A 26,317-nucleotide genomic window follows, 5' to 3' on the forward strand; every position below is an offset into this window, starting at 1 on the left:
GAATGTAAGCTGGCCCAGATACTGGTGGAGACTTCGAATGAAGGGCTCAGCTAGAGCAGATATAACGCTATGAATGGCTACGTTAGTGGTGGCTATCATCGTCCATGAGTCGATTCATTCATCTGGCTTGTGAGGCAGTCGAACCTCAGACTAGACTCCTGGTTTTCCTCGAAGTCAGAAACTTGCGTGTGCCGATCCCGAAGCTTGCCTCACTCTCGCTATCACTCGGGACTTTCCTAGCACTTCGACCTTTTCGAACAGTCTGCTTGCGCTTGTGACCGTTCGGCTTGTACGAGCTCTCGTCACCATCGCTGTCAGGAGCACTGACGGGATCGCTTGACAGTGTGAGGTCCACGAATTGTGTATTGGGCGGTACCTGACTGAGCCTGGGACCCGAGCCATTGAGCTTGATCGACCCGTTCTTCAACGGTGGGAGCTCATGCTCGTCGGAGTCGTCGACACCATCAATCTGTCCCGCAAGGGACTGCTTGTAAGCTTTAGAGCCGCTGGAGCTGCGCGTCGATCTCCTAGTAGGCTCAGGAGGTAACACCTCCCTTGTGACTTTTGTAGCTCGAGTCATGATCTTGCGTTTTTGGCTTGACGACAGGTCACGAAGCGAGGGTAGACTACCGTCGCTGTCAAAAGAGCCGTCATCCTCGTCGCTAACTTGGAAAGAGGAGTCCTGCCCACCGTCTAGCTGTCGACCTAAAAAAGAAGCTGGTGTGGATGCAGCATTGTTTGACCCGTCCTCTGGCTCGGATCCATCATGCGCCATACTGTTCGATTCGCTAATGATATCGATATGTCCATCTTGCACTGATGGGATCAGAGTAATATCTGCTTCTGGAATTGGTGATACATGTTGAGCATCAGGATGCGAGCTGCTGTGGCCACTGGCCCTGATCTGCTCAGGCAGATCGGAATTAAGCTCAAAACGTGATATGGACGGGTAATCGACAGTCAATTGAGGACTAATCGGTGGAGACGAAGACGCCATCGGTGCATCGCTGGAAACATGGTCTGTTCCGTTCGCACCTTTGCTGGAGCCATCGTGATCCTCACCGGGAAAGAAAGGACTGGAGCTTGACACAGCGTCCTGAGCATCCAGGTCGTCATCTTGGATGGGTCCATTACTAGCGTCCGTCACTCCCTCGTGCTGAGAGCTGTCGAGACCTTTGGCTTGACTGGAAATGTCTGGCTTTAGTACATACTCACCGACAGCTGAGTCAAAGCCGTCTTCGTGCATCATGGCCGTGATCTCGTGACGGCGTGGAGTAGATACAGTGACTGGGTTCGCAGGCACGGGTAGGCTGGTCCCTACCTCAGAAACCGGCGGGAGGACGCTCTCTGAGACGGCGAGGGATGGCTGATTTTGCGTATCGGTGATCGGTTTGCCGCGCTCGTGCGCCAGGTCATCGTGACTCGCAGCCACTTGTACAGATGAGGGCGCAATAAGCTTGGCTTCCAGAAGATCGGAGAAGTCGATGTCTCGGACACCATCGTCTTCTCCACCGGCATCAATGATGAACTGGCTCATCCGATTCTCATCGTCATCCGACGGCGGAGCAGTCAGTCGGTCTCGCACAGCAAGGATCAATTGAATATTGTCTCCATTGGCTTTGCTGATTCTTGCAATTTTGTACTCTGACATTTTCGGCCCAAAGCCATTGGCAAAGTCCACGTCGAGCTGCTTGAATGCAATGATAGCCCCAGGCAGCAACTGTGATGGATTCAAGTCGGTAAGCGCCGAGAAGTCAGTTGGCATAGGCATACCATCGCGATCATCTTTTTCAAATGACACAGTCCGAGACTCGGCCGTGGAAGGTTCTTCGGAATGATTCTTAGAAGGTGATCGAGAGGTAGCATGTGCCCTCGAGACTGATGCCGATTGATCACCGTCATTGCTCTGACTCAATGACTGCTGCAGTCTTTCGGACTGCTCGTGATCGTCCTGCTGCCCCGAATTTGATTTGTACCAGAATTGCTTGAATGGAAATGGCGGTGGAGGGTAGGTAACTCCGTCCTTCTCACACTCGACTGCACTGACAATAAGCTTATCTTGCCAATCAATGACCTCGGACGCGCTGGCAGTTTCGGTCTTGGACTCGTCGGTGGCTGGTTTCGGTCGCGACGTTGGTCGCCGAGCAGATGCTGCCAATTTGTCCTGAAGAGCTTTTGCCTGGGCCGGAGTTTTCGGACTCGGAAGTCCAAGTGAGCCAAATATCATCCTGCGGCGTACAGCAGACGCATCTACGTTGCGTGGAGAAGAAGTTGGCGCAGATTCAGCTTTGGGTGAGGGAACCGCGGGAAGAGCTGGGGTCGGGGCTTCATCATGTAGTGTTGCGGCTTCTCCAGTTGGCCGCGCAGTTGGCCCATCAGATTCATCAGCAACTGGCTTTGGAGTGATACCACGAATGGCAGTGTCGGGATCATATGGGTCAACGACGTGAGCATTACTGAAAACCTCTCGGACGCTCAACAGAAGGGCAGATCCTGGCAACAGGCGATGCTCCTTGAAACAGCGTTGGTACCCAACATACAGGGATACTTGGCCAACGCTGCCAGTAGACGAGGATTCAAAGCAATACTTTAGCCACTTGCATGCTCTTTCGTGGTCGTTCAGAGCCAGCCACTGCGCAAAGACGTCCTCCGGAATTGGCTGGACATGGAGTGGTAAGGCATCGCGATTCTCATTGCCACCAGGCTGGGTTTCCGGAATCTCTGGACTCTCCTGCTCATCGTCTTTCATGAGAACGTCGTCAGGCTCGATTGAAGGGGCAATCACGTCGTTTACCTCCGCTGGTGCTGCGGGTGCCTCAATCGTCAATATCGATAGTGCCCGCTTACGAGCAGCTTCGAGGTCTTCTGCCACTGTAGACGAGCTAGGCTGTAACTGTTCAGATTTGCTCTTGTATTCTCGTAGATCCTCAAATCCAGCTGATGCGGGAAGGAGACCTCGGCTTTTCAAGGAATTCAGTTGCTTGCGCATCTTACCCCTGGCGTTGTTCGCCCGAGTTCTATGCAGACCTTGACCTGGTGCTGACTGTTGGCTGGACGTGGCCGACTTGCCGACGCTGGATCCTGAAGAGCCTTCATTCGAGGCCGATATATCATCACTACACTCCGGGAGGTTGCCCCAGTGACCTTAGTAGCCTTCACATTCGGGGCAGATGAAGCACTGGAAGTACCAGCTGAATCGGAGTCGCTCGAGCTGGTCGATATATCATCGTCATCGTCATCATCATCACTGGTCTTGTCTGATGCATCCGATGTTGAGCCGGCGTCAGATCCAGAATCTTCTTCGGAGACGGCAGAGCGCGGACTATGAGCGACATCTCGTTGACGGGAGTCCTCCTCTGAGTCGCTTGTAGATTCTGAGCTTGTTGCTTCCGAGGAAAAGTCTTCGTCTGATGAGGCGTCCTCCTCCTCATCATTTACTAGGTTCTTTTCCTCCCTAAAAAGCTGAGCCTCAGCAATCTCATTCAAGAGACCGTCTGCTTGACTTGACTCGTCATCTTCGACGCTCTTGAAGTGACCGCTTACGTCCCTCAAGGCTCGAGTCTTCTCTGGAGACTCGAAGCCCTCAAAAGGCTCCTCATCTGACTGGGAGACCTCATCGCTTGATCGCCGCTTGCGTTTCCCAAGGCGTGTTCGTGTACGTAGTCGAGACTCCAACGTGCCGTTTGCATCTTGCGAGCTGGCCACTTCCGCAGCGTCCTGCAGAAGCAGTTGGATCTCTTGGCCATCAACGTCACTCAGTTCTTCTTCTGCGGAGTCGGCGTCCTCGAAAATGTCCCGTACAACGATGTCTCCGTCGGCTATTTCTTCATTGTAATCTGTGTCCGCTTCAGAGTCTTCTTCATTCGAGGGAGCGACCAGAGGTAGCAATTGTTGCAGAGGCTCCACGTTCTCTTTCTGTGACTCCTCGTCGTCCTCGAGCAACCTTCTCTTCTTTTGCGGAGGTATCGTCACACCAGGTCTTGTGCTGTCTTTTCGCACCCACGGCTTGCTGAAGACTACTCCGTCTATCAGATGTCGCCCATCGGCTGTGATCTGCATTCGACCACCACGACGCCATAGTCTGAGGTCATCGTTGCCGAGTGGCCGAACGACGATTTCGTCGTCTTCTCTGAGCACACTCTTCAGCGGCAGATAGTGCAAGCATTCGTAGGACTTTTCCTGATCAGCGGTAGCTGCCACTTCTACCACGTAGTCTTCAAGGCCCCATTCTCCGTCCGAGGACTCAAGCGGTACAATGTCGTTCAAGTCCTCGAGTAAGTTGAAGATCGTAGCGGAGCTCTTCGACGTATGCGAGCACGGACCTACGCCGGTAGCGAATACAATATTGGTCGGCGGTAATGTATGGCGGAAGATTGCGACCTGGAGACGCATCATCTTGCTGGGTAATGCGCTTCAGATCATGTCAGCGTCACTGGAGAACGATCCTGCGCTCCCGTGAGACTACTAGGCGATTGATATGGTCTGAAAGCAGTGCAACAGATGCGTTCGACGATGTAAAGTTGAAGATCGGATTCTCCACCTCCACATGCTGCCTGACAGCGGTCCCTGCCGCTGTGCTTAATTCCTAAACCCGCTAGACGCGCCAAGTTCGCGCGTTTCGACCTCGCGTCGTGTCACCTCATCATGTCAGCAATTCGTGACAGTGCTTGAAAAGAGAGAGTCTTCGATTGGCGTGCTAAGATACTACCCCCAGCTCAATATACGTACAGCGGCTCGCTCAAGTGCTCACACTCGATCTTCTCCCACTGCTCGTTAGTGTGTACTCCTTCTCTATACACGGGCTTTCCGAGGCACACTTTCCTCAGAGCACGCTGCTTCCAACAGACACTGCCAGTCACTACCCTGAGGACTTGATCGTCCTTGCTTCTTCTCCCATTCTTATTTCCCTTCTCAAGCATCATGCTGTATGCCGCGATTCCTTCATGACTCATGCCGATCAGGTTCTCTGGAATTTGGTCCATGTTACCAGGCCAGCTTCCAGCAAACATTGCCAAAGCGTTCAAAATCCGCTTTGGGAACGTGCTGTTCCAGTCTTCTCCGAAGAGCAAGATATGACGTTGCCACCCATGTCGATCGATATTGCCTTTCTTCAACTCTGAACGCTTCCGCACCTGTGAGTTATACATCGAGATGAGCCCAGCTCGGGACATGAAGAGGTTGGGAATCAGAGCAACGCGGCTCAAAGCCAGACCCAACATCACCACTGTCTCCATCAGAGTCGGCAGGCAAAAGCCTCTTTCGGGACATTTTCAGGCTGTGTTTCCGGTCCGACGGTCGGCGAGCAAATGTAGCACGCGCACAATGGTTCCAGGCGTGTGATGGAAGTCTCGCAAGTTGCGCTAGCAGCGTCGTGATCCTGTTTCAGACATCGCTCCATTCTGCCCGAAAGATGTCGCAGTTCCGGAAACCATGTGCTCCAGGTAGTGATCAACCCCAATCCCCAAGAGGCGGTATTGGACTTGTTGTCGGGATTCATGACATCTGGAGATATGTCGTCATCGGCCACCAAGAGCTCCCAGACTCTTGCTAGCCCACCAAGCGCGTTGGCGAAAGTCTTGGACTCTGCGTGAGCAAGACGATGAAAGGCTGACCCAAAGACCTTAGTGAATATAGCATCTGGAAGTACTCTTCCTGAGTGAATCAGCACCCTTCCCAAGCTCGTTGGAGTGGTGTGGGTGACATCGGTGTTTCTGAGCCAGATGTGGACGTCAGGCGTTGGCGTGCTCTCGAGGCGCACGAAGCGCAGGCGTAATCGTCGACCACTTCCAGCATTCGCCCGCCAAAGCTCATGCCCGTCCTCGTCCTCTAGCGTCACATCGATACCGAGGCATATCTCAGCATATGCAGCGAACCAGCCTGACACATCCCCGCCTGCTATGACCAGCTCGGACGTCTCAACACCTCTGCCGTTCAAAGACACCAGGGCTTCGGCTAATTTAGTTGCGCATAGCGTTTCTTGCGGCTGTCTCGCGAACAGCAGCCCGTCTTCTGGCTGTCGATAGGGGTTGAGTCTGATTCGATCATCGACAACGCACGGAAAGTCGCTTGTGGCCATGATACCGTTCGCGGACTGGACGAAGATGCGAAAGGAGTTCAGCGACGGCTTCGGTCGATCATCGTCCTCATAACGAGCTGCCAACTCGTTGTATACAGCTGCAGCATAGGGCTCCGACAGGTACTCCGAGAAGGCGGACGCCAGCAGCAAGTGTTCATATTCGAAGAGGTTGACCCCCGCATTACGCAGAAGGTGTTGCTCGGACCAGCCCATCTGCAACCGTGAATCTGCACTCCGAATGATGGGAAGATTGTTCAGGCAGTGATTATAGAGCCGCTGACCATTGCCACCAATATGGATGTCGCGCATCGCAAGTCGCGCAAAGTTGATGAGGTAGAAGTTCAGTCCACCCAGCCCCTCAAACTGGGCCAACAGTCTGTTGCTGATCGACAACGGCTTGTCGATGCCCTCGACCAGCTCATTCTGAAAATGTTGCGCCATCCTGACGCTTGCTGCAGTGAGGTGGATTGGACTCCAGCACTTGCGGATGGCCGTTGACTACCTACATAGCTTGCGCTGGCAACGCCGGCGAACGAGGCGAGCTCGAGGCTGAGCCAGTGATCACTAACGGCAGCGTAGTATACTGTTAGAGGCCACAGCACCGACAACGTTGTTCGCCGAGGCACACCGATGTTTCAAGCTGCTCTTACTGGTAACAAGTACTAGTGTGGTCAATCAAGTCTCCAGATGTCAAGAGCTGAATAAGAAAGCTTAGGAAGCTTCCTCATCGAGTTCTGGCAGCTCGCTTGGAGTTGCCGTGGCGGGCATACTCCTCAGTGACATGCCCATGTCTTGACTATTCGCTCGATCGGGCGCACGAGGAGGTCATCAAGTGCACATGAACGAATTTCAAGCCGCAAATTCAGCCTGTCGGCGCGTTGCTCGAATCACTACATCTCTGCAGGAAGCCAGCTGCGGCGAGACGCCTTGCTTGTGAGCAGCAGATCCGGAGATCAAATCCGTGGAGTAGATCAGCCTCGGCATGATGTCCGTCTACCCCGTTCCCCACACTATAGATGGGAACTTTCTCATCTGATTCTCGACATGAGCTGCTCATGAGAGTAAGGTCCTGCTTGACTGACAACGATGGACGCAAAGGAGGTTGCGAAGCATAACTCGAGAGAGTCCTGCTATGTCATAATTTCCGGCAGCGTATATGATGTTACAGACGTGATTGAAGACCATCCGGGTGGCTCACAAGCAGTACTTCGCTGGGCTGGCCGTGTAAGAAACGCAAAGTCTTCGAGACTGAGTCAAATGGACTGACCACATTTAATCAGGACGCTACACGAGCCTATGTGCCTATACATCCTTCGAACACACTCGAAAAACATCTACCCAAAGGTAATGTAATTACTGACAGGCGTCCGCGATCTGACGTGTCCCAGACAAGCACCTCGGACCCGTCGATCCCAGTACAGTCGAACTCGAGAAGGCCGAGCCCGAACAGACGAAGCCATCAAGCCAACATGGTGTCGAGACGGACATTACCGTTGTCCAAAATCTGGACGATATCGAAGCAGTCGCCCGCCAGAAAGTCTCAGCCAAGGCATGGGCGTACTTCAACTCGGCTGCCGACAGCCTGAACTCATTCCACACCAACCGTGCGGACTGGTCCAAGATCTCCTTTCGACCGCGGATCTTGCGAAATGTAGCCAGGGCGAATATGAAACGGCGGGTAATGGGCCATGATGCAAGCTTCCATTCTTCATCGCTCCAGCCGCCCAGGCGAGGCTCGGTCACCCAGACGGAGAGCTGTGCCTAGCTCGTGGCGCCGCACAGAGCAACATTGTTTACTGCTCGAGTACATATAGTTCTGTGGCACATGAAGATCTTGCTCCATGCTTTGGAAAGTCCAACGGGGGAGCTCTCACATTCCAGCTCTACGTACCGAGAAAGAAGGATGACTGCGAGCGACTCATCAAGGTGGCTCGGGACCTAAAATGTAAGGCTCTAGTCGTGACTGTCGACACAGCTGTATTGGGCAGGAGAGAAGAGGACGATCGTTATCAAGCTCAGCTAGAAGTCGATGAAGGCAGGCCTATGGAAAGAACGATTGCTACGAACGAGGAGGCTGAGGGTGGTGTTTTCCGCGGCGTCCACTGTTCGACGCTCGACTGGGATGATATTCGGTGGATTAAGCGCCTTTGGGGCGCGGAGAACGGGCCGGTGTACATCAAAGGAGTCCAAACTGCTGAAGATGCGTTGTTGGCCATGCGAGAAGGGATCCAGGGTATCTACTTGTCTAACCATGGAGGGAGACAGCTCGATTTCGCCCCCTCATCTATCCGTACTTTGCTCGAGATCAGGAAGTTCTGTCCGGAAGTGCTCGAAAATATGGAGGTCTATCTTGACGGAGGTGTGCGCAGAGGGACCGATGTTGTCAAAGCACTTTGCTTGGGTGCAACGGCGGTCGGGCTTGGGAGGCCTTTCCTATATGCTTTGAGTGCATATGGCACCGATGGCGTGCTTAGGGCTATCGAATGTGAGTCACTGACCTTCGCTTGTGCGCTGTCGTGCTAACAATATTCGCAGTACTGAGTGCAGAAATCCAGACGACAATGCGCCTCATGGGCGTGACAGACATCAATGACCTGGATCTTCGCCATGTAAACACCAAGATACTGGAGCGAGAGCTACCAGACGAGCTATATAGCCACCCACAGAGACCGTACAAGCTATGATCTACAAAAACTTGGATCATAGCTTTGCAGCACCCTTCTGGCTGCGGCCACGTCTTGGGACATCCCTGTCATCATAGCCCCCTGGTCGAATGAAGAGAGCAAGAAGTCCATGCCTTCACTGGCACGCTTTCGTGCCACGTTCTCACCTATACCCATCGTACCAGCGATTTTACCTAGACTTTTCGCCGTACCAACGATTTTCTCCAGCGCGCTAACAAATTCTGGCTCACTTCCATCGAGGGCGGGCGGCATGCCAAGCGAGAACTTGTGGTATTAGCGGACCTGTGACATGATCTCTCAGAGTACGTGCAACACTCACCCTCAGATCAGCAGGTCCTACAAAACAACCAGAAACATGTTCCAACCCAAGTATAGCTTCGACATTCTCCAGCCCTTCCTTGCTCTCAATCATTGGCAAGATCGCAATTTCTCCCCTCTGTGCACGCTGAACGTACGTCGCAACACCCATGCCGGGCGCTCCAAGCCCGTCAGGGTGAGCCAGAGGAGCATAGAAAGGTCCAAAACTCCTCCTGCCTCCTGGTGGGTATATCGCCCGATCTATAATAGCCTCCATCTCCGCCGCGTTGGACACCATCGGGATGATGATTCCAGCACAGCCGGAATCTAGTGCCCACTTGACCCATTCGACAGAATGTGAGGGAATGCGCACAATTGGGAACTTTGTACCTCGTGATGTCTGTACGTAGGCGTGGACCATTTGAGTGACGATGTCCATGGGCAGAGGGGCGTGTTTCATATCTATCATGACGAATTCTGCTGCTGTTTGCGCTGCGATTTGCGCAGCAGTGACTGATGGCATTGAGAGGACTGTGCCGATGAGCGGTCCATCTTGTGAGCGGATCTTGGCGACGAAGTTCTTTGATGTTGAGGAACTCATCGTAGCCACATCTGAATGTGTGCGGGTAGACCTGGATTGCACTGTTTTTTCCCTCGCTCGTTGGCGATCACGATAAATTCAGACAGCTCGAAGCACGAAGAGCGATTGTCTACACGTTATGGGACTGTACCTAACCTCGGCCTTCGTTCAGGACATCTCATTCCCCTCTTACCTTTCTCCGGACCGGGCGGTGCGATGGCGTCTTCCCCATTCAGAAGACCCAGCGGTATCTTTCATGAAGACAAGTCCATTGATCGCGAAGGCGTCACCCTCGGACCGTCTACAGCATGTCTGCTGCGATTCTGTGGGCTAGATCGGGGATTGGGCAACGGCACCTGTCCATTGTCGATTATAACAGGTACCTAAAGCGCGCGCAGAACGGGTCGCGGCAGTCCAGTAGTCTGCGAATACAGGGACAGTACGACAGCAAAGTCTAGACTCCCTTCTCAGACCCCAACAGTGTCAGTCATCAGGCTGCACACGAGGATATGCGTGAAGCTGTGTGAAATCCGCGAGAAGTGGTGGCGCGGGCTTGACGGACCGAACACGAGCTTCATTGCCCTTAAAGAGAAAAACACGAGGTATGCCAAGCTTCTGCTCCCTTCCGGCGGTCGAACTTGAGTCGTTGACACCACGACTGGATCATGGTCGAACAGCGTCCCGTCACAAGTGTACGCAGCACAACGAGCTCCGAAGACGGCGAGTCTTCTTCAAGGTCAAGTGGTACTGCCATGCAGCTCACATGCAGTGATCTACCTAACCCTAACGCAACTAGCGATTGACATTACTGAACGGCCCCCAGCATGCCTTTTCAGGAGAAATCTTAAGCTTCAAACCAGAAGCTAGCCTGATAGCCAGGCACTCGGTTTCGGCCTCTCGACTTCACACCTTTAACAGAGGGAAGCGTGCGGCTAACCTGCAGGAACTCGAATGTGTCAACGCATCGGTCGTGGTCCGATCACTCTTGTCTATTGCTAAGTGAGACCGGTCACCACATCGAGCAGGTCCTCGTGTACGCGACCTGCATTGAACAACGCGATTATGCGAGGCTCGACCTGCCAAGATGGGGCCCAAATTTAGCCACCAGACAGGGCTGCAGCCCACGGTTTCAGCTATTTCGTGTTCTGCCGTTTCTTTGAGATTGTCATTCAAGCAATAATGGCAGAACAATTCTGACACTATCGGCCTGCTACTCTCGACAACAATGGTACCTCCAGACCACGAGAATCAGGTCGCAAGCGGATGCAGTATGCTACGGAAGTCGCACTCACCAGTGCTGACTCTGCGGACTGCGTGGGTGCAACGCTTTACTAAAACTTCCGGCTTCTGTCCGACGGATTCAACTGGCCAGATCACCACGAAATGGACCCGTTCATCTGGGAGCCGCCCCGCTAGGGTGTGGCCCCAAATCCTTCCAAACTCAAACAAAGCTCCATCCGGTCCGTTGACCTGGGCCTAGAGCTGAAATTGATACTCAATTCGAGCAATCAGATGCTGCTGGCGCCGGCTCTATGCTTTCGCGCGACTCGACGGCCCTTGTTTAGGACAGTGACCAGCGCCGTTAATGCTGGCTCACAACCGTGACTCTTTGCTCGCTATCACGCCACTATACTCCATCATGTACCTTTGATCGCCAGGATGATTGGGACTGTACCCACCCAAGATCTTAGATATACACCATAGCATCCGGCCTGAACACAATTGTTTAGTCACTCAACTTTTCGCCCGAGAAGGATTTATAGACGTTGAATTTGGCGCATCCTTCTCGCCATGGCAGATTATCAACGTGTACCACCTGCAACCGCGATGGACTTCTCGAACACCATTCCGAATTTTCCGCAGAAGAACGGCACATATGATACACAGTATAGCTTGAACTCGTCGGGAAGCCCCTCATTTTCCAACCCAGGGCCACAAAGGACGGAATCATGGTTCTCAGTCAATTCGCTCTTCGGGCGGAGAGGCCAGCGAAAATCCTTCGCCATCTCGGATGCCCCGTACACACACAAGCTCACAGAGAAGCATCTGCAGCACACGCCGTCCCAGTCGAATACCGTACGGTTCTTTGACCGCAAGCGGCAGACTCGTCGTGTCTTTCTCGACTGTTTTTATATGTGGTTGATCACAGCCGCCATATGTGCTGCTCTTGCTGGAACTATTGCCGGATTCTCAAGTCTGAACACCGGACTGTAAGTTGACTCCCCAGCCAACTGTTATCGGTTATGGACTGGGTCGGACTGACATGTTATAGAACTTCTGGACAGAAGTATGCATATGTAAGTCATTCATGGCCGAAAGATCTCGCTTCTTCGCCCGAGGAAGAGGCTAGTACAGGCACCGATGGATTTGAGCAATTTCAAAAAGGCTCCTTGGTTCTCCCTTCAGGATCCTTCGTCAAAGCTGCTCGCTCGGTGCCTTCCCGTCACTACGATGTACTGATCAAATTTACAGAATGCCTTGGTCACGGGGTTCTCGATCCTTCTGGGTCTGGCTTTCGCCGCACAGTTCAAGCAGTATTGCGAGATGATGCGGTGGAGATTTCTTGCGTCATGCTATCGCACGATCGATGATTTCGAAGACATAATGAGCTGTGATAGCTGGCGGACCACCTTTCGCCTGATCTTCAAGGGTCGAAGTGTGAAGGCACAATGTCTTGCACTGATCTGGTTGATGATCTTCATTGCATTCAACGTCTTTATCGCGTTGATCGGTCTGACATATTCGATCGATGTGACTCCAGACTATGCGATGTTGTCTGCAGGTATTTGGTGCCATCGGTTGTTCTGAGCGTGGCTGATGTTCGACAGGCAATGTTTCCGTTCTCGACCTTTCGTACATCGCAAGTACACCGCAAGACGATCCATCAAATTACAATGTATTCTACCAGGAGGCTGCAGCAAACAATTGGGGTGCCGTTGGTCAAGCCTTTTCGTACTGGACAAACCAGACTATCGATGATGTGTGGGCTCCGTTGGATCCTGTTTCCTACACAAATGAGGCGCAAGATACATGGTGGTATCGCTTTATAGACCTCTCTCCAGATACGACTTCCGGCAACAACGTTGTCTCACCACGCACCGTGAATACGACAGCAACATGCGAAGAGCTCGAGATCCTTGTCGGCGGCTATGCCGGTTTCAACCGCGAGCCGGGCGATCCTGACCAGTTCCTGCTCGTTTGGAAGGATTCAAGCGGTGTCAATCAATCTTCCGTCATCAACAACGTCGCCACCGGAGTAACAACGTGGATGACTAACGAGACGTCCATCTCCAACAGCACATTCTTCCCCTCACCTTGCGGTGAGCGATGCGTCCAGATTCTCGCTCTGCAGTCAGCGAGTAACCAGACTGCAGACGAGAGCCCTGAAGAGCTAGCGCAGGAATACGTTCCCAGACCACGACTTTGGGCCTGTAACAATACACTGTCACAAGTCACTCACGACCCCTCGGAAGGCTTTACGAACGTCAGCAAAGTCGAGATACCCAACACACAAGCCCAAATTCTTGCAGGTGCCATTGGACTCACCGGCATTACAACCAAGGACGACCCGCTTCAGTACGCCCGGATTGCGGGCGACAACGGCTTCAACCCCTCGGGCGATTACAATGCCACAGACATCGCAAAGTTGATCATGATTTATACCGCCAACACGATCAGCGCGATGGACGGCCGTGGGGCTCCACGACAGAACATCACCGGAGATGCATCGCCAGGACCTGCGCAGATTGTTAATGTCAAGTGGCCGTACGCAGGTGCCATCCTGGCAGGTGTCCCAGTCATTCAGTTCCTGATGCTACTCGGTGTAGTTGCCTTCAGCTCCAAAGCGATTATTCTCGACCCTTCATATCTCACGGCGGCCCATCTCCTTCACCCGGTCATGAACAAGCTTGGAGATAGGGGCATGCTCCTCGATGTGGACGAAATGGCGGAAGAGTTCGGGCCAGACTACAAGATCGCCTACGCTGTGCGACCCAATCCTGAGGATCCAGGTCATCATGATCAAGACTTTGTACGTGATCTAGGCCTGGTCCGCGAGGACGAGGGCTTTGGATATATCCGAGGTAATCAGCCTACTGGCAGGTACGACTGAGCGATATGAATGCACGACTTTTGGAAGAGCGCAGTTGTACATTAGCGATCCGAGCAATTGAGCGATTTATCTAGATCCTAAGATATAAAAATACAGGGTTTCTGACACAAATGAATGCCCAGCACGCCACTTCAACCGATAGCATTCCAGCGCTACCAATTCGACAGAATCCCATCTCCTATACATGGAGTCTCGATCTGTCATTGCGGTCGCAAGCTCTGCACTCGCCTTTTATAGTAATATACATGCGGCTACCTCTGCGCGCTATGCACGATCATCCGTGAACGGCCTATGCTCATACCTCAGATGGGTGTAGTCCGGCGTCGACGAACCGATTGACGAAGCTGGAGAGATGCGAATCAGTCTCGTGGCAAGACAACAAGGACGCAACGTAACTACCGAATTTGGGGCGCGTCCGGTCCGTTTCTCGAGCTCTTCGAGATCCTCGCGCTTGAACCTCGGCCGAATTCAGCGGTACTATATGGGTTTTGTCAGGACCACGAAATATTCAATGGTATACTCACACTGAGCTGACTTACACAGATCTATGACGAGGGTGTCAGTATCCAATTTCGGAGTGCATCGCAAGATCTCTCTGGTGCTAAGGTTCGCATAGACCCCAATGTTGACTCTGCTGTAAGTCGGTGCCATCATATCCTCCTTGACCCAAAAGGTTGAATAGACTGTGACCCGCTTCTCTTGGCTGTACAATTGCAATGTCTTCGCTTCGATTTCCGCCGGATCGATGCTGTACTCTCCTACATTCCAGCTTACTGAGAAACCCTTGTCGTAGATGTGCCAGAAGGCTGATTGAAGGGGCATGTCCAGATGATCCTTCTCCAGGTTTACGATGAGATCTGTTGCCAAATTCAACATGGCGAGCTGTGGAAAGACTTGGCAGAGTCCAGGAAATTGCCATTTGGACCGTACTGGCACAGTGAGATGCTGGCAGAAGCGCCGCAGTAGTAGAGGCAGAATCTGGTAGTCAATCGACACATCCCAACAGTACGATGCGGGGAGGTATCGGAGTTCTCTCGCAGGCTTCAGGTATAGCTCAGACACCGCATAGTAGATATAGAGACCTTCCCGACGAATGCTCTTACATGTCATAAGGATGTTGCGATGGTCAGTGACGTGCGAAGGACGACTGGCCCTGTTAGCGGATGCCGCAAATGACACACCATTTTCTGGGACCACAAAGCAAGAACTCACCTGGGTTCCGCTGGTCGCGACTGCGTAACAGGACTCTTTTCGTATGTGATGATCGAGTTGTTGAAGATGTGGTTGTACGTCATCAATCGAATCTCTTGCGGAAGGTCGAGAAAGCGATGGAAGCCTCTATACTTGCGCAGCGAATACGTCCGGAAAAGCGCTCGTGTGCTAGGCGCCATGTTGCCCAATAAAATGCGGTCCAGACAAGTGTATGAGAATGATTTCCACGTCCAGGTGCCTCGGACGAACTCCAGATCGCAATTCTGATCAGCTCACACGGCGAACGAGAGTAGGATGGGCACGATAGAATCTTACTTATACCATGCAAAGCCCTTGATGAGTGGGTGTAGACCGCATCACGGCGGTAGAAGCGCACTGCCGACCTACATGGACTGACTGTCCAGATGTCACGGCATTGGAAATGAGCAAACTGGTCATGATGGCGATGCTAGCCTCATTGCGATTTGATTGTCGTACATGATTGGAGTCCATTTCGCGTTCTGAGGCAACAAGTCTCGGACCGGTGAAATATGAAGCATCAGCGAGCACGACCGATAGGAAAGTCGTCGCCAATGTCTCGGCCTTGGCAAGCCATCAACCCGTCGGCTTGGGGTGCATACCACGACATCGCCTTCCACTTGACCATGTGAGGAGCATACTGTGGATTTTGTCATGATATAACATAAGATCTGTACAAGTTCGCTATCCTGACACAATACCCAAAAGACAATCATTTCATCGTCAGTATCCAACCCTACCACCACCCAAACACTCAGTCAAACACCTCTCCCTCCAAACCCTCCTGCCCATCCCTCAACTCCCTCTCCGCCTCATCGCCCACAACACGCTCATACTCCTCCAGCCCCTTCTGCACATGCACCTTGAACCCAATAACGTCCTCCAACATCTTCTCCACATCAGCATGCAGCTGCTCTCTGATCTGGCCAGCCTCATCCTGCATCTTCTCCCACGCCAGCGTCGCTTCTAGCTCCTTCTGCTCCATTTCAATCGCTCCCTTGCTCAGATTCTCACGATTTCGTGCCAGCTCGGCCTCGAGCCGCTCAATCGCAGATGTCTGCTGCGTGTGCGTTGTGTTGCCAGTCTCCTTGAGAGAGTTGTAGTTGTTGGAGACCTCACGAATCTTGTGGTTGAGGTCGTCGATCTCAGAGTTCTTCTCCGCGAGTGCATCTACTACGCGTTCGAGCACGTCTTTGGCGTTGAGGTCGGCGTCCGCGGCGTTCTTGCGGCGCTCGTTGATCTCCTTGCGGAGGGCGACGAAGGTTGATTTCACTGTTCCGCGTAGATCGAGGTTGAGGAGATGTGCTGGCGAGTAGCCGGTTGTGGCGTTGGACAACAGTCGATCTGTCTCTATCGGAGAGCCTTTGCGGCTTGTTCGATTGGCCTGAGACGTTGAGAAGGACGGCGTGGGAAGGTTCAGGGTAAGCTCGTAATCCTTGCCACGGGCGTTGGCGGCATTCGATGGAATGAGTGAGAGCTGATAGCCCAAAGAGTTGTATTTCTTGATGACCGTTTCGAGATCCTCGAGCTTCTGTGCAGTCTCGATCTCCTTAGCAAGCACGTTCTTTCGAACTTCGTCGAGTGTTGCAGATGCGTCGTCGTGACTCTTAATGAGACGTTCGCGGTCTTTGTTCATCCGATCGATGTCTTGAAGGCTAAGCCCTTGCTCGTCGACCTTTTCTTGCAGGTCATGCCGCTCGTCCTCGGCTGCCGCGAGCTCGGCTGCTGTAGTCTGGATCTCCTTTCGCAGAATCTCCATTCTCGACTCGTATTTGTCGATCTTCGCTTTGACGTTGGTGTTGTAGTCCTCGAACTTCTTCGTGTCGTCCTCGAGGATCTTGAAGACGTTGTCGAGTTTGGCAATATCTGGCATTGCTTTCTCGAGCTCTTCGACCTGTTCTTTCAGCGACTGATTCTCAGCCTCATACATCTTCAGCTCTTCAGCGTGCTTTGCATTGATGCGCTCGAAAGCCTCTGCCATGGCTTCCACGTGAGGCACAAGCGCGGCATCGGCACTCTCTTCTTCCTCCTCATTTCCGACACTCAGCCAGTCCCCGTACGCGCCAAAGAGAAACCTGAACACGATTCGATCGCCTGAAACGTCGACGCCGGCTTCTGCGCATGCGTCGTCGTACGCTCCTCGAGTGAAGTTCTCCAACATCTGTGCTAGCTGCATCAGCCAATGTAGTAGTCCGAGGAAGACAGGCCATGACGTCTGACTGCCCACAGCTCCAAGTTGGGATTTGGTGATCTGCCACGCGTAAGGATATCTCAGCTGCTTCAGAATTGGCGGGACTTCGGTGTCGACGCCTTTCTGAAACCTGTAGCCTGGGTCGAGACGTCGGTACAACCACTGGAAAATATTTGTGAACTCCTTCTGACTGGGTGATTTCAACGAGTCTTGACGTAACGAGCACTTCATCTCCATCTCAAAGTTGTTCTGAGTGAGGTAGTCCATCAGTTCCTGGCCTATGCGCGCCCTGTATGCGGGATCGCGCAGTGGTCGCTGATCTTTAGGGTTCGTCGCGGGAGGCGCAGACTGCATGAAGAATGATTGATGGCCGACCGGACCGTGGTTGGAAGGTCGCGAATATATGCTGCTTCGTCGCTGAACACTGGCCGAGGCGGGCGTCTGCGATCCAAATAGTTGTCCTGGCATCAGGCTCTGGCGACCTCCGGCCAGCACATTGGTGGTCGATCGCCTGACTGTTGATAAACCCATCTCAGCAAGATTTCCTCCAGATGAAGAACGTTTGAAATTTGGTTGGGGCGGTCGCTGTATGCTGTTGTACGCGGACGTCGATCGAGCATGTTGCGCTGTGTGCGGTGCTTTCATCGCCGACGCAGGTTGTGGTATTGAAGAATAGTTCTGTATGGCGCCCAGTGTTTCGCGCGGGCGGCGCACGCTGAACAAGCCTGTATTCTGAGACATGTTGATGGTCGCGTGTGCGCTCGAGGCGCCGTTATAATTTTGAGGTTATGCGACAGTATCAGTCGTCGGGATGTTGGTTTTGTACAGTTTGCGGTGTAGGGCGCAAAACGAGGTTGCGATACCATGATATCGTCGTTTTGTTTTGGTTACTTGATTGGGAATAGACCCCCAAAGCCCGCCCCGGCGCAACCGACTCGGAGCTTGGCGAGCTTCCTCACGTGACTTGCGCCGATACCGAGGTTCGTCGATCTGAGTATCATGCTCTCGAGGTGGCTGGACATCAAGATTGCCACGATTTACCCAGGTTATCATCAAAGAGTCCGCCCTGGCAGTGTCGTGGCCGTCGATACGGTTTGACACGATTATCTCGCAGAGTCCTCCCTGGAGGCAGGCAACATGGCGCCCCGTGAGGAACTGGTGACGTCGGCAGTCAACTTCCTCCGCGATGCGTCAGTGGCCTCATCACCAGTCGAGAAGCGCATTGAGTTCTTGAAGTCCAAGAACTTGACACAAGAGGAGATCGACGTCTCACTAGCACGCGCCGCCGAGGACCCGTCACAGCCACAGACAACACAGAACCCATACTATCCCCCACCCGCCCAATACAGTCGCGGTCCGCCGCAGGGCCAGTACCAGTATGCTCCCTACAACCCCTACGGTCAATTTCCTCCACAAGGCCCGCCGAACCACCCAGACGCGACTGGCGAGACTGGTTCATCATGGCCACAGTCGTCGGCGGCGCCAGCTACGGTCTCTGGATGCTGGCCGAACGCTACGTGAAACCACTGATCGCCCCTCCCACACCACCCCAACTCGAACAAGACAAGGCCGCCATCGACGAGCAGTTCAACAAAACCTTCGCTCTACTCGACACGCTATCCACAGATACCGAGACCCTGAAGAAAGCGGAAGAAGAACGCACACAGCGCCTCGACAGCGCTATCGCAGACATCGAGTCGATCATATCTGAACTCAAGACCGCAAATACCAAGCGTGAAGACGATGCACGACGGATGGAATCGGAGATCAAGAACATGAAAGACAGCTTGCCGCGGTCGATCGACAACGTACGGGACGCCAGCGACCGCCAATTGAAAGAGCTGAGCGGCGAGCTAGCCAGCCTGAAGCAGCTGATGAGCAATCGTATAGGCGGTCAAGGGCCTGGCGGCATGGCTGGTATCCCTAAGACTCAGCCCGCGAACATCTCGAGCATTACTTCGAGCAGCGGAGCAGGAGCGGGAACGCCTACCGCAGAGACAGCGCCTGGAAGCAGCACCAACGTGACAGGAGTGAATGCTCCCGGAAAGGCGCCCAGCTTTGCTATGCCTACAGCGCCCTCCTCGTCCACAAATCCCACCCCGCAACAGACGCAACAACCCCAAAGGCCCGCCTCATCCACTTCATTCTCCTCGTCCGGCAAGGCAGCAATCCCAGCCTGGCAAATGGCTGCCCAAAACAAGCAAAACGCGAACCAGAACTTCAACATTGCTCCCACGCCAGGCGCACCCAATCCACCACAGGGCCCGCCCCAAGACGGTGCAGACGCCGTTGCGGCATTGACCTCCACCTAGAGCCCGGCCTACAAGAAACCTGAGAAGCGACTGCAGAGGACTTTCCATAGGGAATCTATTGGCGTGCCTAGTGCAGCATTAGCTATCAGAGGCCTTCTCGACACAGGGATAAGGTTAGTAAATGAGGAAGAAGAATTGTGTACCGTACATCATGGTAGTGACGTGGTCAGCTTAGAACAGCATGAAGTACATGGCCAGGGAATGCTGCAGAGGCCGCCTCAGGGGACAACATCAGCGGACGATGACAGAATCACTTCAACGGATCTTCAGGAGCGCGTGGAGGAAGCGGCAGACGGGCTGCTCCAGACGGGGCGGGCACCGGAGCGAGAGGTGGTCGAAGAGGAGGAATCGTCAATGGCCAACGACGCGAATGTTTTCGGGCTGTTAGAGATTCTCCCTGGACTGCTTATGAATATTTTCATGGCATGGCATAAACAGCACAGTAACTTCGTGTGCTCGATCGTGGGAGGAAGTTTTTCTCCACCATGCATTTTGTCGACTACAGTAGCTAAGTGGCCTTGAGGGCCTCCCCAAGACCTTTGAGTACTGCCACACGTTTCGGTGCCATTGCCCTAGGTCCGTGATAACGATGCTATCGTGCTGTTTTTCTACCACATGAATGTAACGCCTGTAACAGAATGCTTATGACTTCACCCATCAGACCTGGTGTCTGAGACCCTACCCTTCTGCTGGTCTTGTCCCATCGTACCACCGTTCGTTGGGTGTCCCTTGCCTTCTCAGGCATTCCCACCTTTTAGACCAGGTGATCGTGATGCCAGTGTCCGCAGAAAATCCAGCACATTGCCGCCTGCAGTCATGATTCCCCTAAGGGCTTCGAATGGCCATCAGCGGAAGCTTGATCGTTCGGCGTCTGCACGATTGATTCTTCCGGACTGTCTACCTCACTGGTGAGGCTCGCAACATCGCCAGCGTCGCCAACGTCGTCGATCAATGTAGGTGCTCCTGCCTCCGCAGAGTCCTCCCCATGGGAAGGCTTCGATGGTGACCTAGAATGACTTCCATCTCCCCGAAGCTTGACTCGAGTTTTCGATCGTGATCTAGACCGACTCATCTCGCCTTGAAGCTCTGCTTGACTCTGCCACATTTTGTGATAAGCCCCGCTTCGGTTTTTGATCAATTGAGCATGAGTGCCAGCTTCAATAATCTTTCCTCCTTCAATCACCAGAATCTGATCAGCCTTGAGGATAGTTGACAAGCGGTGAGCTATCACGAACGTGCTTCGGTCTTTGCAAACCCTGTCCAGGCTCGTCTGAATCTGCCCCTCGGTGATACTATCAACGCTGCTTGTAGCCTCGTCCAGCAGAAGAATGTTCGGCTTCTTGAGCATTGCTCGTGCAATGGCAAGTCTCTGCTTTTCGCCTCCAGACAGCTGACAGCCGCGCTCGCCAACTTGACTCTGATAGCCCTTTGCAAAGCTCAAAATCTTGTCATGCAGGGCCACAGCTTTGCAAGCTTCTTCCACTTCCGCTTCCGATATGGAAGGGTCGCCATATCTCACATTCTCCAGGACTGTTGTATGAAACATGCTGATCTCTTGAGGCACTACTGCAATATGCTTGCGGAGGCTGTCGAGCTGCAGATTGCGAACATCTTGGCCATCAATGAGCACTCTGCCTTTCTCTGGGTCATAGAAGCGCATCAGAAGCTTGAGGATGGTCGATTTTCCACCTCCAGTTTCGCCGACGAAAGCAGTCATGGTTTTTGGATTGCTTTGGAAATTGATGCCGTCGGCTGCTGTTTTCTTTCCATCGTAGGTAAAGAAGACATTCTCGAATTCGACTTGCCCGCCCAAGTAATTGAACGGCTGCGCATCTTCCGCTTCGACAATCGTCGGTCGCTTTTCGAGCAAGACTAGGAGCTTCTCGGCGTCAATCAGCTTGTCGGCGATTTCTGTGATTTCCGCAACAATGTACATGACAGGGCTTGTGACCATGCCCCAGTACCCAGTAAGTGCCGCGAAGTAGCCAGCACCGAGCTCTCCCTGGTAGATTGCAAGGCCGGCCAGAGCCATTGCCAAAAGGTAAGCGAGCGTGAGGAGGATGAAGCGCTCGGCAGTCGTTCGATAGTAGAAATAGACAACCTTGTTTCTGCCCTCAACGACCATGGTACGTTTCGAGGAGAAAGTCTCCTTCTCGTACGGAATACGGCTGAACTGCGCTGCTGTGTACCAGTTCTGAGTCGAATCGACCATCTGATGGTAAGAGTCGTACCACGAATCTCTCCATTTACGCGTGAGTGTGACGCGTGTTCTCAGTGACTTGAGGCTGATATAGACCATCAGGACCGCAAGCGTCATTACCAGCCAACCGAGGTACGCTCCAAAGAACTTCCAGATCATAATGAAGCCAGTGACAAGGTCAATTAACATGGGAGTGATTTGGAAGCAAGCGCCATAAAAGAGATCGATGACGGACTGTGCCTGAGACATTGCTTGCCAGATTTCTGACGATGTTTTCGAGTCTTGAAAGTCCGCAGACAGATCCATGACATGATTGTACGCCGCTCGACACAGATTGAGCTTTTGATAGTTGCTGGTCAACAAGTGCAGATACTCTGCGAGGAGTCCTATGCCGACCCTAGAGTCCAGGAAATACAAGACAAAGTAACCTAATATCGGTAACCAGGGTGCGTTCTGCTTGACGAGTGTGTCGATGATCCAGGCCAGAGCTAGGGGCATGAGCACTGCGACCACGCGGAGACAGATCATGCACAACAGCATGCCAATACAGTAGAGCTTTTGTGCGCGACTCGCCGGCCATATGATGGGTAGGTACACTGAGAATGACCGCAGATACTCTGATACTGGACGGTTGTGCAGCTCTTCTCGTGCTCTCTTTTCCTCAGGCGATTCTCGGCCCGAGCCACTCTCCTCCTCTTCTTCATCCCCCTCTGCGTCCTTGTCGGCTTCGGTATCATTCGTAGCTAGTAATGGTTGAGTCTCCTCATCTGTGCCGGCCGCGGCCTTTCCTTTGGCCAGTATCTGCAAGATTGCCCAAACGAGAACAAGGACTAGACAAAGACCAACGTGGACGGCCCGAAGTACTGTTGCGAGTAGTTCGATCGAAGGAAGAGGCTGATCTGACGAAAGGGAGAGACTGACTAGAGGAGGCGGAGAGACCGCTGCGAGGGAGAGCGAAGACTGATCTGACGAGACGCGAAGACTGAGCTGAGCTCCCAGGAAGCCAAAGCTGACCGGACTGCGAGACGCGTTCTTCGCCAGTCGAACTGGAGCGATGAGTCGGCTGGCGCAAGTGAGGATCCAGACGCCATATTCCGGATAGCTGACAACACCTGGATGTTCAGTGTGTACAAGCAGCACTATCAGCCATAGTAGAAGCTGAACAAGACTGCCGAAAAGGCCATCATCAGTCTCTCGGACCATGAATACCGTGTCTCGTCGACTGACTACGATGGCGTCGACGATAGAGACCACCAGGCATGTTGCGACAGTCACACATGTTGTCGATAACAAGAACCTCTGCGATCTGATCCCCAAGCCTTTCCGGTCTTTTGGGCGCCGTATGAGGGCAACGATGGATGTGATGAGATAGTACAGGAGAATGAAGCTGTTCAACGTGCTTTCGCTGTATGCGTACATCGTGACAATACTTATGGTCACTTGAGCGTTTGCTCACCTGAGCTTCTGGTAATCGTCAGTTGACTTTCAGAGGGCCGTTACTTCAGGCTCCCCTGGACCGCGATTCAACTTTCGGCAAACCGAATCAAAGCAAAAGCAGCTCAGGCAGGGCCCTGAACGCTTCTCCGATACTTGCGAAGACGTGCAAGCTTGTCGTTGATTAAGTACGGGACGATTGAAGTTGGGGCTCGGATGCGGCTATGCGCCTGCCATAGTGAGTAAGTGATAGTTGTGACTGCCCAAAGTTCGGTGGCAACAACTAAATGGCTACACCAATGTTGGAAGGCGCCACCAAGCTGTAAGAATTGCCTGACTCTGCCTTGTCAGTATGCTCTTGCGAATTGGCTTAGTTGTCCATAAGGCGTCCTCTGGAGGTGCTGACCGGTCTGCTGGGTTACTTGACGCAATTGCCAGGCAGCGGGCTTGGCGTTGTCTAGAAGTCATCCTCTCCTGCGCCCTACGGCGACCAGGCCATATGAAGCGTTGGGTGGATGATCCACACCGCAAAAGTCCTTTGTTGCCTGATTATCCCAGAATAATTTGTTGTCCTCATGATCCAATCCATTCTTAAAGGAGACCAAACAAGCGATTGATGCGCCTCCGTGGAGTATCTCCAGGTAGTGATTGCGCATCAGAGGCCACTAGGGTGGGCGTGCTCGGTCAATTGACTTGCCTTCCTCAGTTCTCAAGTGCCGATTCGACGCAGCATTCGCCATGAAGGCAGAGATCTTCCTCACTAGACCGAACAGCTCTCGAAAGCTTTCTGTGACATCAAACAACCTCGCTGTACGACAGAACAGCAATCTCATTTGGTCCGATAGAGTTGCGCAAAGCAAACATCAGACGTGGCGAGCGTTTGGGCCGTACGTCCAGGCACACGTGCATCGAACTGCTCTCCAAGACAATCTCATCGCCGGCCAAGGTCGACACTGCGAACGAGTGGCAGTCTTTCGGTGCCCGGGTGCGTTGCTTCTTGCGAATGAGTGAAGAATGGCTGCACTGCTACTTGAAGGACCTGCCGAAACAGGCCTCCAATGACAACATCCTGGAGGTCTTTGCCAGTCTGCTTGAAGTCAGGATAGGCATTCAACTCAAGGAGCCAGACATTCAGGTTGCTGTCGACCAGAAAGTCCACGCCGAAGACCTCGAAAGCATTGGGCAGTGTCTGAAAGTGGACCATCTGCTCCCGTGCTGCAGCCTCGAATACTTCACCAGTGATGGCGCAGATATCTGCAAAGATCTTTTCTTGCCAATTATCAGTCCGCTCGGTGTGCAGTTCCCAGAATCGATGCACCGAATCATCTTTCGTCGATTCATGCTGGAAGCACGTGTTCGTGAGGTGCCCTGCGAGCTCGAGTGATTGTGTGTCTGCTGATGGTGGCACGTATGGTGTTGAGGCAAACAGGGCAAGCATCTCCTTGTAGACATAGATCCGGAGTGCGCCCACTGCAACAACATAGGTGCGAATGTGGAACTTCCGTTGGCCATAGCTTCGGAAGATGAGAGGATCCTGGATGTATGGCTGGGCAATGAAATGTCGCAGCTGAGACGTCATTGCACCACCAGGACCATCCGTTGTGTCACCATCTGAAGTGAACGGCTGATTGGCCTTTTCTACAGCCTCATCTTCATCTTCATCTTCATCTGGCTCGTCTTCTTCCCATCCTTCGAAGATCTCTTGCAACTGCTGCAGACTGCAGAACAAGCGAATACCGTTACCGCCATCGCTCATGCCTGGCTTCAGTATCCACCACTCGTGGCTCTCGACGGACGGGTTGTCGGCATTACGAGCCATGCTTTCGTTGAGATCCCATGCATCAACGAGTGCTTCGTCAAGAAATTCTGCGTAGTCAAGCTCGAAATGTGTGCACGCTTTGAAGGAGGAAGCAAGCAAACTGGCTGGATGTTTGACCAGCCACGTAGAGACCGTATTCGACAGATAGTGCTTTCGGATGAGTGCTTTGCGAATCGCATAAGCACAGACTAATGAAGTGGAAGGATTCGCGAGTGCGTGCTCGAAATCGATATCTTCATACGCTCTGATCTGAAGTACAGGGCTTGTTGGCGTCGCCAGGAACGAAAGAGAAGTCATTCGTTCAGTCTGCAGATTGGCAATTTGCTGCAATGCAGACTCAATCAGCGGTTGGACATAGCTGTCCGGGTAGTCTATGACGGCTGATAGCGTCCGTTGAGCTCGGTGCACGCTGTCATCCATCATGTCGACGGAAGAGTTCCTGTCATCAAGGCATCAGACACCGCCTTGATCCACCGTAGAAAAGACATATGTCCTATACACTTACTCACAGCTTGATTTCGCCTTTGTACTGAGGAAGTGGCCAGAAATTTGCTCTCAAAGGTGTGACACTGTCGACATCAGTAAGATCCACCTCCACAACTCTGCTGACGATACATACCTGACATTACCCTGGCTAACCTCGTAGCCATCGCCAGAACCAGCGTTCTCTACAGAAATTTTGACGTCCTGAAAGTGTGGTGCCCACTTGAATGTGCGATGCTTAGGGCTATTCTTGGCAGTTGCGTTCGAGTCACCGTTGGTGTGCTCATTTTCGCGAATTTTGCGTTCTTCAGCATTGGCAGCCGCGTCTGACTCGCCGGCAGGGACTTCTCTGTATGATGAACCACTGCTCCATTTGTTCTGGATCATCTCTGTGTAGAGAATTTTGTTGTTGGATACTCCTTTCCGGACTGGTACATTGATGCTGTATACGTGGACATCCTCAGCCCACTCGCGGGCAAACTTCTCGACCAAACGAACGCTGAGCTTTGCCGCCTCCGTGATGATGTCAATGTCGTGGTCTTGCGAGTCGAATGCAAAGGACAAGGCGATACTTCTGTACCCGTTCACTGCGCCTTCCAGGGCGGCACCTAGCGTACCGCTGGACAACGCAAACAACGCCGTAGTGTTTCGGCCATAGTTTGGTCCACTGACAACTAGATCGATAGGTCCACGATCACGAAAGACATGATGAAGACCGAGTTGCGTGCAGCTGGCAGGTGTCCCATCTACCAAGACCCATTCGTCTTGTCCGTCGTTGAAGGCTGATCTGACAGAGTCCCGTCGTCCTTGAGCAGGGTGCCAGGTCGATAGTACTTTGGCGTCAGAGTCTGGCCCACCATATGCGCCTTGCCGATCCATGAACGTTGGCCGTCCGGCAGA

The 26,317-nt window shown here is 53.0% G+C and overlaps 8 protein-coding genes across 8 annotated transcripts; 3 read left to right on the top strand and 5 right to left on the bottom strand.

Moving 5' to 3' along the window:
- Positions 1 to 145: 145 nt before the first annotated feature.
- AB675_7925 (uncharacterized protein) lies at positions 146 to 6,517 on the bottom strand (the record flags this gene model as incomplete). Its single annotated transcript, XM_018148331.1, has 4 exons — positions 146 to 2,887; positions 2,995 to 4,411; positions 4,729 to 5,224; positions 5,389 to 6,517. The coding sequence occupies 4 exons, from the start codon at positions 6,515 to 6,517 to the stop codon at positions 146 to 148; spliced, it is 5,784 nt and encodes a 1,927-aa protein (XP_018001062.1).
- A 645-nt stretch (positions 6,518 to 7,162) lies between these two features.
- AB675_7926 (Cytochrome b2, mitochondrial) lies at positions 7,163 to 8,760 on the top strand (the record flags this gene model as incomplete). Its single annotated transcript, XM_018148332.1, has 5 exons — positions 7,163 to 7,300; positions 7,357 to 7,420; positions 7,465 to 7,754; positions 7,805 to 8,561; positions 8,612 to 8,760. 5 exons carry the CDS (start codon positions 7,163 to 7,165, stop codon positions 8,758 to 8,760), a joined length of 1,398 nt encoding a protein of 465 aa, XP_018001199.1.
- A 2,668-nt stretch (positions 8,761 to 11,428) lies between these two features.
- On the top strand, positions 11,429 to 13,748 carry AB675_7928 (uncharacterized protein; the record flags this gene model as incomplete). Its single annotated transcript, XM_018148333.1, has 4 exons — positions 11,429 to 11,847; positions 11,910 to 11,934; positions 12,110 to 12,419; positions 12,466 to 13,748. 4 exons carry the CDS (start codon positions 11,429 to 11,431, stop codon positions 13,746 to 13,748), a joined length of 2,037 nt encoding a protein of 678 aa, XP_018001102.1.
- Positions 13,749 to 14,043: 295 nt separating this feature from the next.
- Positions 14,044 to 15,139, bottom strand: AB675_7929 (uncharacterized protein; the record flags this gene model as incomplete). The annotated part of the gene is made up of 3 exons (XM_018148334.1): positions 14,044 to 14,225; positions 14,288 to 14,895; positions 14,961 to 15,139. 3 exons carry the CDS (start codon positions 15,137 to 15,139, stop codon positions 14,044 to 14,046), a joined length of 969 nt encoding a protein of 322 aa, XP_018001299.1.
- A 593-nt stretch (positions 15,140 to 15,732) lies between these two features.
- AB675_7930 (putative kinetochore protein ndc80) lies at positions 15,733 to 17,910 on the bottom strand (the record flags this gene model as incomplete). The annotated part of the gene is made up of 1 exon (XM_018148336.1): positions 15,733 to 17,910. The coding sequence occupies one exon, from the start codon at positions 17,908 to 17,910 to the stop codon at positions 15,733 to 15,735; it is 2,178 nt and encodes a 725-aa protein (XP_018001020.1).
- A 396-nt stretch (positions 17,911 to 18,306) lies between these two features.
- AB675_7931 (Peroxisomal membrane protein PER10) lies at positions 18,307 to 19,481 on the top strand (the record flags this gene model as incomplete). Its single annotated transcript, XM_018148337.1, has 2 exons — positions 18,307 to 18,545; positions 18,605 to 19,481. 2 exons carry the CDS (start codon positions 18,307 to 18,309, stop codon positions 19,479 to 19,481), a joined length of 1,116 nt encoding a protein of 371 aa, XP_018001077.1.
- An 814-nt stretch (positions 19,482 to 20,295) lies between these two features.
- AB675_7932 (Heavy metal tolerance protein) lies at positions 20,296 to 23,100 on the bottom strand (the record flags this gene model as incomplete). The annotated part of the gene is made up of 1 exon (XM_018148338.1): positions 20,296 to 23,100. One exon carries the CDS (start codon positions 23,098 to 23,100, stop codon positions 20,296 to 20,298), a length of 2,805 nt encoding a protein of 934 aa, XP_018001118.1.
- A 946-nt stretch (positions 23,101 to 24,046) lies between these two features.
- AB675_7933 (putative tubulin--tyrosine ligase PBY1) lies at positions 24,047 to 26,296 on the bottom strand (the record flags this gene model as incomplete). The annotated part of the gene is made up of 3 exons (XM_018148339.1): positions 24,047 to 25,373; positions 25,444 to 25,503; positions 25,554 to 26,296. The coding sequence occupies 3 exons, from the start codon at positions 26,294 to 26,296 to the stop codon at positions 24,047 to 24,049; spliced, it is 2,130 nt and encodes a 709-aa protein (XP_018001170.1).
- Between the last annotated feature and the right edge of the window lie 21 nt (positions 26,297 to 26,317).

This window comes from Cyphellophora attinorum, assembly GCF_001299255.1.
Source record: "Cyphellophora attinorum strain CBS 131958 chromosome Unknown Contig10, whole genome shotgun sequence".
Taxonomy (NCBI): Eukaryota; Fungi; Ascomycota; class Eurotiomycetes; order Chaetothyriales; family Cyphellophoraceae; genus Cyphellophora; species Cyphellophora attinorum.